Below are 14,463 nucleotides of genomic sequence, written 5' to 3'. Positions count from 1 at the left end.
GAATATACAGCTAAATAATACGTCGTTACCTCTTTGTATACTTAGATACTTAATGGTTATTTAATGCTCTTATACTGCTTAAGTTCTTTCTGCGCGAACGAGTCTGAAAGCGATCTCCAGACAAGTACTTCTAATATTATCACATCTTACGAGTAAGTATAATGTAGGTACGTGAAGAAGTCCAGTACTTATGTGTTCATTAATATTAATATCATAGATGTTCGCATGTGAACAACCTGTAGATCAGGTTAGCGGTTCAATAATAAATGCTGAACACACACTGTGAAAAAGTTGCAATATGTACCTATATTGAATCTGAATCTTGACCTTAATCATTCTTATAGCCATCACAACGTTTTCAACTTTTTTGACGTTCATGTTTACGTATCTGAAGCCTGAAAGCGGCCAATATTAATTAATGTGACTGTACATACAGCTCCTAACATGCTATATTTTGCTAGTATAATATTTTTTTTTAAAATTCTCGATCTGAACCAGTTTGTTGAGATCACCGTTTAATACTGGGCATCCCGATGATGAAAGAAAATTTCTTAATACTGACTGATTTCTTTCATAAATTGGAAAAATAAATTCATAGATGACAACAATAAAACAATTATAGATATTTAACACATTTCTAGTAAAATAATGGCGTTTCATCAAACTCACATACATTTGTACTTTAAATATTTTTGAATTACTTTCATTTTAGTACTTAGTAAGTAGTTAGGAACTTTACCTACTTAGTTCCGATTTTCACATTGAGACACCGGGTATGCGCAATGCACCCGTTCTACTGCTTCGCCACATAGCTGCAACCTTGGAGCTTTACACAATTTTCATACAATACCAACAAGACGGGCTAATAGTATAAAAACTTGTCAGTCGCAAATACAGGCATCAGTCAACTGCTTGGATCACATCGGAGCACAGGAAACATGAGGTCTTTACTGGTGTGCTGCTTAGCCTTAACGGCGCTAGCGTACGTTAGCTGCAGGAGTGCCCGGGAGAAACGTGATGCGGACTCGGCAGTAGCGGCTAGCCACCACGGTGGTAAATGGGATAAGGGTGGCGGTCACGAGCACCACGCTCATCATCACCACGACCATGGTGAGAAAGGACACAAGGGTTACAAAGGACATCACCACCACGAACATGGCAAGAAAGGACACCACCATCATGAAGGCCATAAGGGACACCACGACGAACATGGTGGTCACAAGAAACATCATCATCACGATGATGGCCACCACCATGAACACCATCACGGTGAGAAGGGTCACAAGGGACATGGTCATCACGAGGAGGGACACTACCACAAGGGTCACTCTACTAAAGGTCATCATGGAGTGCATAAACATGATGAGTTCAAGAAAGAAAAGCATTTCCACGATCACCATCACGACGGCGGCCACCACGAGCACCACGGAGGACATCACGAGGAACACGGCCACAAGAAGGGAGGCGGCTTCCACAAGGGACACAAACACCACGGTCACCACGAACATGAGCACGGCAAGAAGGGTCACCACGAGAAGGGAGGACATCATCACGACCATAAGGGACACCACGAGGAAGATGGCCACCATGAGCATCATCATCATCATCATGATCATGGCAAGAAGGGCGGTCACGAGCATCACAAGAAGTGGGGCCACAAGAAGGGACACTAGTAATTGTATTCCTAAGACTGTTTCCTACCGATACGAGTTAATGAAGTCCTTATTTAGTTTTACCTAATTAAGCTCTCATAATGTATTAAGTTTTGTTGACTGTGATTATTTGTTGTTATTAAATGTTATAAAAAATATTTAGCCTTTTGTATTTTAAGCCTTCCACTAAACTTAATTAAAAATATTTCAAAAAAGTAAATAATGTTTGCAATTGGAATCAGATACAAAAACAAACTTATCAATTTCACAGCACGTTTCGACAACAAAGTTACATAAAATAGTTGGCGTTGGTCCGTTGGCAACGACTCCCGGCGAGATAAGTAACTCAGCGTTGAGAAACTAGAGCGGTGCCCGAGATTGGCCTACATTTTACTGGGCAACGAATTAGTCGTGGTTGCAATCAGCCGTTTTCTATAGAAAACACTTGCAGCCGCTGAAATTGATAACATTTCTCAATAGGCTACTTGTCAATACCACTAAGTGGAAACTGGAACCTAACAAAAACCTAGATAACATCAGCAGAACTACCCGATATCTTAGTTACTTATTACAGTAGCATATACAGGTTTATCTATATACAGGTTGTTGGCAAAATACTTGCTTGTTTATTTCAATGGCACGTACTACAACCTATTTTCGATACTTCACGGTTTATTGAACACTTAAAGTGGGTACAAAGCTCCATTTGTGTTAGTGATTCCGTTTGAGGAAAAAACAAGCACGCTAATGCAATGTAGTTTTTGTCGACGTAGGTCAATGAGATGTCTTTGTAAAATGTTTTTGTTTGGATGTGTATTTTAAATGAAATTATGTTAACTAGTGTATGTCTCTGCATACTTTTAAGATCCTACATTTGGTATGAAGAGGCTAGTATGAATAGGAAATTATAAACACTAGTTTTTTACTGGCCTTTTAATGCCCCTATAAACTCGTTCTACGTGCTTTATTGTTTGTCCAGTGAATGCTTTGATTAAGAAACTGTTGAATTGATGATTGCGAATGTTACGATGTCATAGAAGTTAAAAAGTTTAGAAGAACTATGTCATCACCGTAACACGATGTACGTTATATATATTTGAGTCCATTAAGTGTCCAGCTTGAATATAATGACAAACAGCGAAATTAACAAGGACACGAATTAAGTGTAAATATACCTTAATTCGTGCCCTTGTTCATCCCGTTGTTTGGCACAGATATCTTCTACATGAGTTTAATACACCTATCATCATTTTACAAAAATCACTCAGTGTTAATCGGGCATAAGGGAAGCACGTGGTAGATCAAACCGTCAGTTCTCATGCACACTGCTTCAAACACTCAAATTATTCTCCAAGTAACATTTTTGAGTGAATAAGACTGTTATGATAATTCTTTTCCACTTTTGCACGATATTGGACGCAGTAAATGACAAGAAATGCAGTTAGCTCCTTGGCACCATGCCATTATTGTTACAGCTTTCGTGGATGAGTTTAGTTTTAGCAATATTTTTGTTCAAAGAGTAGTGTCTAGCGTTATTAATACTTCAGTAATTATGAACATTGCGACCTCATGTGGTCTACAGTATCCCTCGCAACAAGTGGTTGAATCTTGAGGCTAGCGGTCTACCGGGATCAAATACCTAATAATAAAGGACACATTGTATACTCAGGATTACCTACTACGTTCATTCGTGTTGTTTGTATCTTATTACTGAACTCTTTTAAAACCCAATTTTAATTTTCTTTCACCATATATTACAACTTATCTACATCTACACTTCTACACTTAATATATAAAGCTGAAGACTTTGTTTGTTTGAACGCGCTAATCTGAGGAACTACTGGTCCTAATTGATAAACTCATTTTGTTTTGAATAGTCCATTCATCGAGGTAGGCTTTAGGCTATAAACCATCACGCTGCAACTAATAGGAGCGAAGATACAATGGAAAATGTGAAAAAAAAACAGGGCAGGTATAAATCATAACTTACATAATATATTCTACCCACGGGGACGAAGTCGCGGGCAACAGCTAGTAATGAAATAAAATATCGCAATTCAATGACTTTCTTAGACTAGAGAAGACAGTTGCTAATATAATTCTATTGAAATTGACATGTATCCTAAATATTTTTCTTGTTAGAATAACCTTAACGAATTTGCAATTTATAAAGTGTTTATTCGTCACGACAATTAAGTTTAATTATTTCGAATAAGGGGTTGATTTGTTCACAAAGCCATCCAGGCAAGTCTTGCCGCAATTCGTAGCCGTCGAGTCTTTCGCGCGACGCGTCGATTAGCACTGCTTACACAATTCCTTATATAAAACTGCTGCACCATCAATGATGTTGTCAATATTAGAAGTACAGCACTCTGTAACACACACCGCGCAATATTAACAGCCTCGCAATATGAGGGTTGTTTTTATTTTAGGATTTTTAACCCTCTTGGCTGTGGTACAAACGCGACGGATACCTTTACGGCAAATTGAGCAATCTAAAGAAGCATTAGAAACGGACCAAGTGCCAGCTGCCACTGGACACAAGAAGGAGGCACCCAAAAATCATGAATACAAAAAGGGAGGAGGTAAAGAACATCATTCTGAGCACAAAGATGAACATGACGAGAAAGGTGTAAAAGGCTATAAGGGCCACCACCATCACGAGAAAGGCGAAAAAGGCCATCATGATAAGGAACACCATAAGGGTGAGTATGACGATCACAGCGGCCATAAAAAGGAGCACCATCACAAAGATGGCCACTATGACGAGCATCACAAAGGTGAAAAAGGAGAAAAGGGTCATAAATATGAAGAAAAGGGACACTATAATAAGGGTCATTCAACTAAAGGACATCACGAAATACACAAACTTGATGAGTTCAAAAAAGATAAACACTTCTTTGATGAAGATGGTGATTCCGGCCACGAGGAGAAACATGGTGGTTTCCACGAGGAGCATGGTCACAAGAAGGGTGGACACTTCCATAAAGGGCATCACAAAGGTGGTCACCATAAGAAGGAGCACGGTGAGAAAGGATTCCATGAGAAGGGCGGTCATCATCATGAGCACAAAGGGCATAAGGAGGCCGGTGGACACGACTCACATCATAAACATCACCACGACCACGGCAAGAAGGGAGAACATGCTCATCACAAGAAATTTTCATACAAGAAAGGCCACTGAAGATAGACCAGAGACCAAACGCTTCAAGGCCAAGCATTTAGCGTACGGTGCTAGTAAATGCCAATTTATTTATTTCTTCCAAAGTGTAACTTCTCTGATGGCGGTGCTTCTTGTTGTACTGCGGCAACCGATAAGTTACGACCTAAAGTATGTAGGTAATACAATTTAAATTATTATTTTTTTATTTAAGGTTAAAACTTAAGTCATTAAATTTTATACTGCATAAATGAAGTGTATTTTCTTCCTCTGGACACGTCACAATGTATGTGTACTTAAAAGTATAACATTGTTAAGTTTTACCAAATGTTATCTAGATATCACAATTATTACTGCAGATAAATAATGATCTAATAATTAATTGACCTTGCCCTATAGACGTTGTCTAGGCTCAATGATATTGTTGTGATGCCACATTGGCACTTGACAATCACCACTTAGCGTGTGTTGGTAATAGTTGGACTACTGCCCAGCTGTAAAGCTGAAAGGCGTATCATATTAAATCTCTTGCTCGCTGACGGATAGTCATCATTAAGCTTTCTGTTACACGATCGGTTTTGGATCGAACGACTTGTCGGTCAAGGATTAAAAATGAATAAGGTTCGCTAGTGTGCACACTGCACACGAATGGCTCTATCAATCTGTCGTTTTACCAGCAAATAGTTCAGTCCATACTGGAACAAGCATGTTTATTTAGTTGCAGGATCACTCAACTATCTACTCCGTCTCGGCGTTCTCTACATCCCGATTTAGAATAGTAAAATATTAATAGCATTTCATAATTTACGTTCACATCACTACATAATGTATGTAGTAATTAAATCTTCCCGATTTGTACTTGATCTTTAAAATGCAGATATTGCAGTCAATTTAATTATTTTCTTATTTCATAAGTGGGTTTAATTAAAATGGAACAAACATTACAATATATTGTCATATACATTTGAGTGTGCCGCAATGTTATTTTAAACATATAAACTTTAACAATTAAATACAGAACGACCTACTTCATAACAACAATCTTGTTTCGCTGTCAACAACTAGCAAACCTATCTAACTTAGTTTGTTTAGTTGTAAACTATTGATAAAAATAATGTAAGTAATACAAAGGTTTCCACGCCTTATATAGACTATCTGAAGTTAAGAAAACCCGTCAAAAGTTTAATTGCTAGATCTTCTTTCGAATATTGAAAAAAGGTTCTTCACTATGACGTAGCACTTTTATGTTGACTTTAATAACTGGCTCGTACGGTATATTATATTTCGGTTCTTTATTATTTGGCCTTTTGGGTAAATGTTACGATTTATAAAGCGGAACTCATCTCGTAGGCGTGCTGCGTAGCGCTACGTGTTGTAGCCGTGTGACTTAATCGAGGTGCCTACATGCTGCGCCACATGTGTCGCGGAACGTATTAATGGATTACGAACTGTCGGAGTTTGGTGCCAATTGGAGGCTTTAAGTCACTGAAGTACGTCAACGATTCATATTAGTTGAGCGAAGGCATTCAATCTGCGTATTTAGCCATGCAATTATTTGGTTACACTAAGGACTATCATATTTAATGAATCATTTGTTTACGTTTCCTGTTATCCTTTTGTAGAATATACAGATACTCATAACTATGATTTAATTATAGCCACTTTAGTGTAAGCTAGCTTCGTACTTGGTTTAAAGAAAATTCAGCTATCATGAATTATAGTAATAGTTGACGTCGTCGGGGGATTTACCTACATTGTTTGAGCCAGACTGCCAATCAAGAAAGCTAACAATCACCTACAGATTTCTAGGTGTACTTATAATACATCATCGTCTTATTTGGCCCCTTAACATCAGTTACTTTCACACCGGGGCTGGAACTGGATTTTTTTTTCATGTCCATCTACGACATATCTATTATTCATAAAATTTTGTTTTCACGTAATTGACGTAACGCCACAGTCGCCGTACTATTGCGGCTTGAAACGCATTACTTACCTCCCTACACGGAGTCGACTTGAGAAAATGGTCTGTCAATATAATGAGAAATAAGGGATTGATGGGCTGTTGAGGTGTCATTAACTGTCATCATATTCTCAGAGAGAACTCTCGGCCTGAGATTCATGGGCGTCTGTCTGTGTGTGGCACGCACACAACTTCAAATTAAGCCTTACGTGTGTATGCAATAAATAGTCCACAACCTTACACTTATATGAACATTTACGATGAATTAAGTTATGATTTCAAGCTGTTAAGATTAGTGTTCATTTGCATTTTAATTTAATTCTTATATCTACATAGCTTTGTTGTTGACTGTATAATGTATACGCACACAACCCACGTAGTGTATGTACATATAATGTACATTTGTAGTGAATCTGTAATTTCAACAATTCTCGGAGCAGGTGTGTTTTAAAGCTTTTGTTTAAACTTTATAATAACTTTTTAGAGCGGTATCATATTTCACTTTGTTACTTGAGAATTATAAATATAAGCTATGAACATGAGTCAAAAATTCGAATCTTTTGTAAAAGTTGTTTAATGAAAGTAACCTTTCAAGAAATCTATAATAGCTTTTGTTTTAAACTACAACATACAATTCACATGCACAGAGAGATGCTCATCCAAACTCAGAACAAGCATTTGTGGATCACACAAACGCTTGTCCTACGTGGGGATCGAACCCACGACACGTCGCGCACAGTGGGTTTTACGCGATGACCTTAACCACTCGGCTATCCGTGCAGTCAATAACAATACTTATCCCGAGTTTGCTCTTAAGCGTGAATCTTTAAATTTTGTATTAGGGTATCTTAAGTGTTAGTAAAAGATAGTATAGGTATAGTGTGTGGTTGATTAAACAGGTGAGTTTACTATAAATACACACAAGGTAGGTACACACACACCAAACAAGAGTGAAGGCAAAAAAGTAAAGCTTACACCACTAGATGAGAAGTTTAAAATGTATGTTGGTATTGACTTTATAGTCAGAAATTGTCCGTTCAACCGTTGCGTTAAATTCCAAACCGCAGAGAGCTTTGCAAGTATCATTCACATATTTTAGAATTTCCGAGGATACAGTAGACGGGTGAGGATGTAATCCATTGATAACGCTTTTACACTAATTAGCGAGTGAGTGCGGAGCTTAGTGACGTCACGCTCGCACTAGATTTATGGGTGCAGACGCTGTCAGCTGGTAATCCTGACCAAGTGAGCAGGAGCTGACGTGCGAGCTCGCGCCTGTTTAACTCTGCATTAGCCACGTACCGTTATTGTCAGCTCTTTCGATAATTGCTGGATTTCTGCGTCGCGTGTAGTTTCATACGTAAATTTGAAAATTCATCGTTTTCGGAAATGTTACATTAATAACTCGCCAAATAAGTTTTTTTTTATTACCTACATGGATACAAATCGACCGCTTCAGCTCAATAAAACTTCACCTTTGTTTAAGCAGGATCCCAAATTTTATTTTAAAAAGGTCAGATGAAAACAACAGTCGTAGGTGTCTGGAGGTGTCGATATCTTATTCAAATTTCAGTTGCGTAAAAGTTATACAAACCAGTGGGCGTGTGTACCTGGGTATATCTGGATAATTTGGTCTTTATGGAAAGTTCCTATACCTGTAGTTTAACTTATGTGTGTAGACTTAAAGCTTGTATTGTTCAGTACACGCACATAGAATAACAATTACAACTAAGGTTAGGTACACAAGTTATCTTATTCATGTTATTGTTACAGATGTGTGGGCATCCGTGCTAGGAATTTCATTGTTGCTCTGTGAATCTCTGTCTGATATCCCATGCATACCTGTGATAACGAACTGAATTGTAGTTGCGAAGTTAATACTGCAAATACGAAAGCATGTCAGCTCGTTAATCGCTAATCATGGAAACATGTCCTCTATTTAATAATTAGATGTGATTTCCAAATTGATTGCCGTTATTTACGTTTGGTTTCTATGAAAAAAAAAAAATGAAGGTGGGACCCTCATGGACACCCAACCTCCTCCTCAGAGGGCAGGGTCTAGTCTCAGACTCTTACTGACTAAACCTGAAACGCCGGACACTGGCAACAATCATCATCCTAGCCTTTTCACAACTACGTTGGAGTGGCTTCCAGTCTATCTAGATGGCTCTAGGTACCAGTGTTTTACAATGAGTTACAGAATATCTGACCCTCTACGACCTGAACACGATACTAGTACTAGTTATTAGACTATTTAGCTTCTGATCTTCAGTTTTTTAAGCGTCAAAAACTGAAGAAAAAAGAAACTGCCGAAATGGGATTATTCAAAAAACTGTTAGTATAAGAATGCATGAGTTAGTTTTTCACGCGTGCGTTGTAACGGTAAGTGAAGAGAAATATATTATTACTGTTACTGGCGCTACGTGATGCTAGAGTTACATCACTATTTAATGTAACAGTTATTCCTCTCTAGAATTCTATTCTAGACCGGCTCTGAGTCCAATATTTCGTATCTAACATTTAGTACCTACCATTCAGAAACAAGAGTGATAACAAATTACGGTTTATTGGAAGATAGGGTTACGAATACGACTCGGGAAAGAAAATACTATGAATTAATGATTATACTTATCTACATCTGTACCGATTTATGGTTTAATCGTCTGGAAACATACAAAAAAGTGTAGACGTAAACATTTTTTTGACTATTTTATCCGAGTGTGGCTCTGCACCTATTTTAGGTTACAAAATCACTATTAAGGATTCATTCCATCATCTCCGTAGTAATTGGAAGTTAAAATAAAAATATTAATCTGATGTGATACAAAGTAATAATGAGGACATAGTTAGCGTGTTTGATGGCTTCTAGCTTAGCTCCTGCGGTAAGTATTAGTCACGTCTAGTGCCGGGCTGCTGTTAATTTACTTGCTGCTTTCTCTTATTAAATACGTAACTATCCTACTATTGATTTTATAAATGATTACTTAAGTATGACTTCTGTCCACAGATTATTATTGCTACTATCGCTAGAAAATTTTATTATCACTCAAAAAAGGTTGGTTAAACTAAATTATATCTTTTTCAAGCTTTATCCAACTCAGTTTTTTACGTTAATAGATCTTAACAATTTATTGTCAAATAAGCTCCCACAGAAATCTAGAGTTTATTTCGGTGTGTTTGATATCGACCTAAATAAGAACACGAAAATACTCGTAATGAGAGCTAAATCTATATTGTAATAATGATGTAAAAAAGTTACAAACGGGCCCTAAGTACTAATACTGTTACTCTTTATTTGAATTTTGTACAAATTGCCGTGGACTTCAAATGCCTGAGTGAGAGGCGTTGCGGTGCTGTCGAGTGAAAAGGATGTCATTATTTCAAGGACACTTCAAGGCACAAAAGTCCTTGACGTAGTGCCTCGCAAGGGTTTTATTGGCAGAATTTTTCGCGTAGCTATCTAAAACAATACTATTTCGTGGTGGCAATCAATCTTTGTAAAACATAAGATTACATCTACCGTATTCATTAAACTCTTCTTAAGTTTATTAAGTAGGGCAAGAGAAACGTTTTCTTTTTTATTATCCTGTTTTGTTTTTGGAGCCTGCGACATTATATTTCTATTTTAACTTTTTACGGGCTACGTGGACTTGCTTATAATGAGTTATGGTGTTAAGGAAAACACTTATAAAACATTAAAAGTTTTTTTGTTCCCATTTTTACAGTGTGTACGCTGTCTATGTAAGAATTTAAATTGTCAGTTTTTGCTTCCTATCAACGATTGATGGCCGTTGTTGGAGGAAATATGGGACAGCGAGCTCGAATAGTTCAGAATAACATATGGTGCTCTATCCCCTTTGTTATACTGCACAAGACAAACAAGTGAATAATGAACGTGTGTTGGAGCAACAATATCTTTTTGAAACACCGACACGTATTCAATGGTTTTATAGCAAAACGCCTTTATAATTTTGAAGGCAACATTGCGCGACGTGATTTTGCCATTGAGGTAAAGTGTTTGTTTTATTTATTACTTGCTGTTGCCCGCGACTCTGTCCGCGTGGGTTTCACGTTGAACACCGTTAGCAGAGAGAAACAGTCAGATGGATACACTGAGTTACTTTCGCGATACGCATATCGTATTGATTTAAATAAACAACAATTAATTCAAATTTCAAAGCCGTAGTCCATTAAAAAAAAGTGTTATATAAACTTTCACCACCATTACACCCCCTTACAAACCTTTAATCCAGTTAAAGAGGAGCCTATATCCGGCTCTAGACAATCTGTGTACCAAAATTCATTACAGTCGGTTCAGTAATTTTGGCTTGAAAGCGAGACAGACAGACAGAGTTAGACTTAAGAGAAACGTCAAAATTTTAAAATCCATAAAAATCTTAAACAACGAACTGGTTTCGTAACTCAGGACACAGTTTCTGTTTAATAATACGCTTAATTACAAATAACAATTAATTACTAGTGTTCCTAATCGCGTTTAAGGTTAGCTTATAACTATCTGTGTTAAGTGAATAAGATATGACTAAGTAGACCAAAACCGTGGCCGTTTCTTTAATTAGTTAGTTAGGATATCTGCTTGCGTAATACAATTTGCAGTTACAGCTCTTAGTATGATTACAAAAACTTGGCTGTCGTAGTTGTTAGCACAGCGTCCCTCTAAACCAATAACGTTTTTATTCATTTCATGCTTTTTCTGGGAAGCGGTTTTTATAAATTTACACATCTGAGGCTCTTTTTAAATAATATTTTTTTCGAGTACTTCTTTAAGTTATTCCTTTATTTGTTTATGATCTACAATAGGATATTTGACTAAAAAATCTAAGTAGTTTTCAGAAGGGTTTCCCAAAAATATTTAAGACGTATTTTTAATTTTAACACATCAGTATGAAGTTAAGAATGTTAAATGCACTTAATATGATGAATCAATGTATGGTAGTGGGGGCTAGTAACATCACTTGCTAGAAAAAAGCGTACTGGTAAGTGACGTCACATGAGATTTTATTCCACTGTATCGACTTATTTTTTTATATGTAGATATGAGATAGATTACGTTTCCAATATTTTTTGGAAATCTGTCTGATGGCCTAATCATTTTATTATCAAGTTATATTATTATTAATAATTGCAGCAGTTTCATAATGTTTCCTATCTAATGTATGGTCGAGATTTTGACTGTCGCCTCCAGGACAAAAGCTTACAGTTGCCGAAGACCACTAAATTTTCACATTAAAATGTGTGCACTAATGTTATGAAATGCTCGTTTGTGTTATTTTACAGTGTACAATGTGAATATTCCGGATAACAATAGTATTCTTATAGTGCCTAGTAGATAATTATACTCAGATAAGCGAAACATGTATTAAGGTGTGTAAGGCCTTAGTAAGGTGTAAGGTGTTAAAACACCAACTCCTTACTTCAAACTTTTTCTTTGCTATTTAAAATTCCCAGGCTTTAGAGTATCCGTATATCAAATTACATGGTAATCGGTTCAATCGTTCTTAAGTTATAAATAGTGTAACTAACACGATTTTCTTCTCTTATATAGATTTATCATTACGGTCTATTGTTGTAATAATTAGTATCGAATAAATACGAAAAGAATATTATTTTGTTTGTTTTACTGAAGGAAGTGTATTTGTAGTTGTCTGTTAATAGAATATATTGGGAAAAGAGAGATTTGCCTAATGAATACCTACTTTTTTGTTCATAATTGGTTGCTTGACTGATTTATAAATATACGTAATACATTTGATTTTTATTGTACTTTTTTTAGAGGGCTATTTAAATGATACATTTTTTCACTATAACAGGTATTTATTTACCCTCATACCTATAAACTCATGAATAATGAATTATTATGAACTTTTTTCCGAAAAATGCAACTACGTATGAATAGTAATTTTTATCCCAGTCTTGCGGGGGTTTCATGTAGTTCATATGCACAAACACACTGACTCTTTACAAGTATTCGTGGTTCACGAAATTGCTTATCCTAAGCGGGGATCGAACCTGCGACACGTCCTGCACTGGTGACCTCAACCGCTGTGGAGTGTGGACCTTTTCGCTGTCTGCGTGCTGTATTCAAATAACTTTTACTTGTAAAGGTTTTATTAGTAGGTACTAGACAGTTCAGAATTACTTTACTTATTAACCTTACCCTTAAGAAAATGTGAAGCATAAGCGTTTTTTACGACATTTAGGAAATAAATAAGAAAGACGATATGAAATAAAATAGTGTTTATTTACATCGTGTTTGTAACAAAAATATAACAAAACGTAACATCTATTTACAAGTATACAGGTAGGAACATCAGAAAATTTGAGGTCAAATTTTTAATGCCCTTTCTTGAAGCCCCAGTGCTTGTGGTCTTCATGTTCGCCCTTCTTGCCATGGTCATGGTGGTGGTGGTGGTGCTCGTGGTGACTACCCTCATCGTGGTGGCCCTTGTGTTCATGGTGGTGGCCTCCCTTCTCATGATGACCCTTCTTGCCGTGGTGGTGTTCGTGGTGTCCGCCATGTTTGTGTCCCTTGTGGAAGTGACCGCCCTTCTTGTGTCCATGCTCATGGTGGTGGCCGCCATGACCTTCTTCGAACCCACTTTCACCGTGCTTGTGGTGGAAGTGTTTGTTTTTCTTGAATTCGTCTAGCTTATGGACACCATGATGCCCCTTAGTGGAATGACCTTTATGGAAGTGTCCCTTTTCTTCAAAGCCGTGTCCTTTTTCACCCTTTTCACCGTGATGATGTTCGTGGTGATGGCCTTCATCGTGGTGATGGTGCTTTTTGTGTCCACCTTTCTCGTCGTGGTGTCCCTTGTGTCCCTCGTGGTGGTGGTGACCCTTCTTGCCATGCTCATGGTGGTGATGACCCTTGTATCCTTTGTGTCCTTTGCCACCGTGTTCGTGGTGGTGGTGGCTATGGTGCTCCTTGCCGCCTCCCTTCTCGTGGTGATGTCCGGTGGCGGCGGCCTCCAAGTCGGAGTCGCGCTTCTCGCGCAGGTCTCGCGCCTGCGCCAGCGCCACCAGCGCCAGCGCCGCACAGCTCAGCAGGAGCGCGGTCCTCATGATAGTTGTATTCGTCGGCGGATCGAGATGAGATATGCTACGTGTCACTGCCACGACTACGTTTTATAGATACTGTAGCTCTGGTTTTGTCGTAGCTGTATTGGGCAATTATTGCAACGCTTCGGGTATTTGCACTTACTCTAATATCAAGGTCAAGCGCCCTGGCACTGGGTGAACGATATAACTTTAACTGCTGTTATCAGAAATACTTTTAAGTATGATTGTTAATATGTGACTATTTGCTTATTCCTTCTCTATTTCTATTAGAAAAAAATCATAGGTACATTCCGAGTTTGATTCGTTTCTCAGTCAACAATGGTCAAACGGCTTTAATTGTGGGATTCACATTTTATTTTGAATTAATAACTTAAGATGGATTTTGTGATTTAAATAGGACCAGTTAAATAGCCCATAATCAGCACTTGATTGATCAGATCGAGTTACATTGACTAGAAGGACGATAAATTTGAAATCAATCTGTTGTCCTGTTATTTAAGTACGTACTGGTTAACATTTGCTAAACTATCTGCTGTTACAGCTCTGAAATATCTTTTGATTAGATATATTCAGAATAAGCTATAGTATATGGGTATATGTATGTCCTA

General features: G+C 37.5%; 3 protein-coding genes across 3 annotated transcripts; 2 read left to right on the top strand and 1 right to left on the bottom strand.

Moving 5' to 3' along the window:
* Positions 1 to 664: 664 nt before the first annotated feature.
* LOC113497798 (histidine-rich glycoprotein-like) lies at positions 665 to 1,810 on the top strand. The gene has a single exon (XM_026877538.1). The coding sequence runs from the start codon at positions 939 to 941 to the stop codon at positions 1,671 to 1,673; it is 735 nt and encodes a 244-aa protein (XP_026733339.1). The 5' UTR covers positions 665 to 938; the 3' UTR covers positions 1,674 to 1,810.
* A 1,845-nt stretch (positions 1,811 to 3,655) lies between these two features.
* Positions 3,656 to 5,140, top strand: LOC113497559 (uncharacterized histidine-rich protein DDB_G0274557-like). The gene has a single exon (XM_026877147.1). It carries the CDS (start codon positions 4,063 to 4,065, stop codon positions 4,834 to 4,836), a length of 774 nt encoding a protein of 257 aa, XP_026732948.1. The 5' UTR covers positions 3,656 to 4,062; the 3' UTR covers positions 4,837 to 5,140.
* Positions 5,141 to 13,015: 7,875 nt separating this feature from the next.
* LOC113497603 (histidine-rich glycoprotein-like) lies at positions 13,016 to 14,167 on the bottom strand. Its single transcript, XM_026877199.1, has one exon. The coding sequence runs from the start codon at positions 13,856 to 13,858 to the stop codon at positions 13,127 to 13,129; it is 732 nt and encodes a 243-aa protein (XP_026733000.1). The 5' UTR covers positions 13,859 to 14,167; the 3' UTR covers positions 13,016 to 13,126.
* Between the last annotated feature and the right edge of the window lie 296 nt (positions 14,168 to 14,463).

Source organism: Trichoplusia ni, chromosome 9, assembly GCF_003590095.1.
Source record: "Trichoplusia ni isolate ovarian cell line Hi5 chromosome 9, tn1, whole genome shotgun sequence".
NCBI lineage: Eukaryota > Metazoa > Arthropoda > Insecta > Lepidoptera > Noctuidae > Trichoplusia > Trichoplusia ni.
This window is presented reverse-complemented; position numbering and strand designations above follow the sequence as displayed.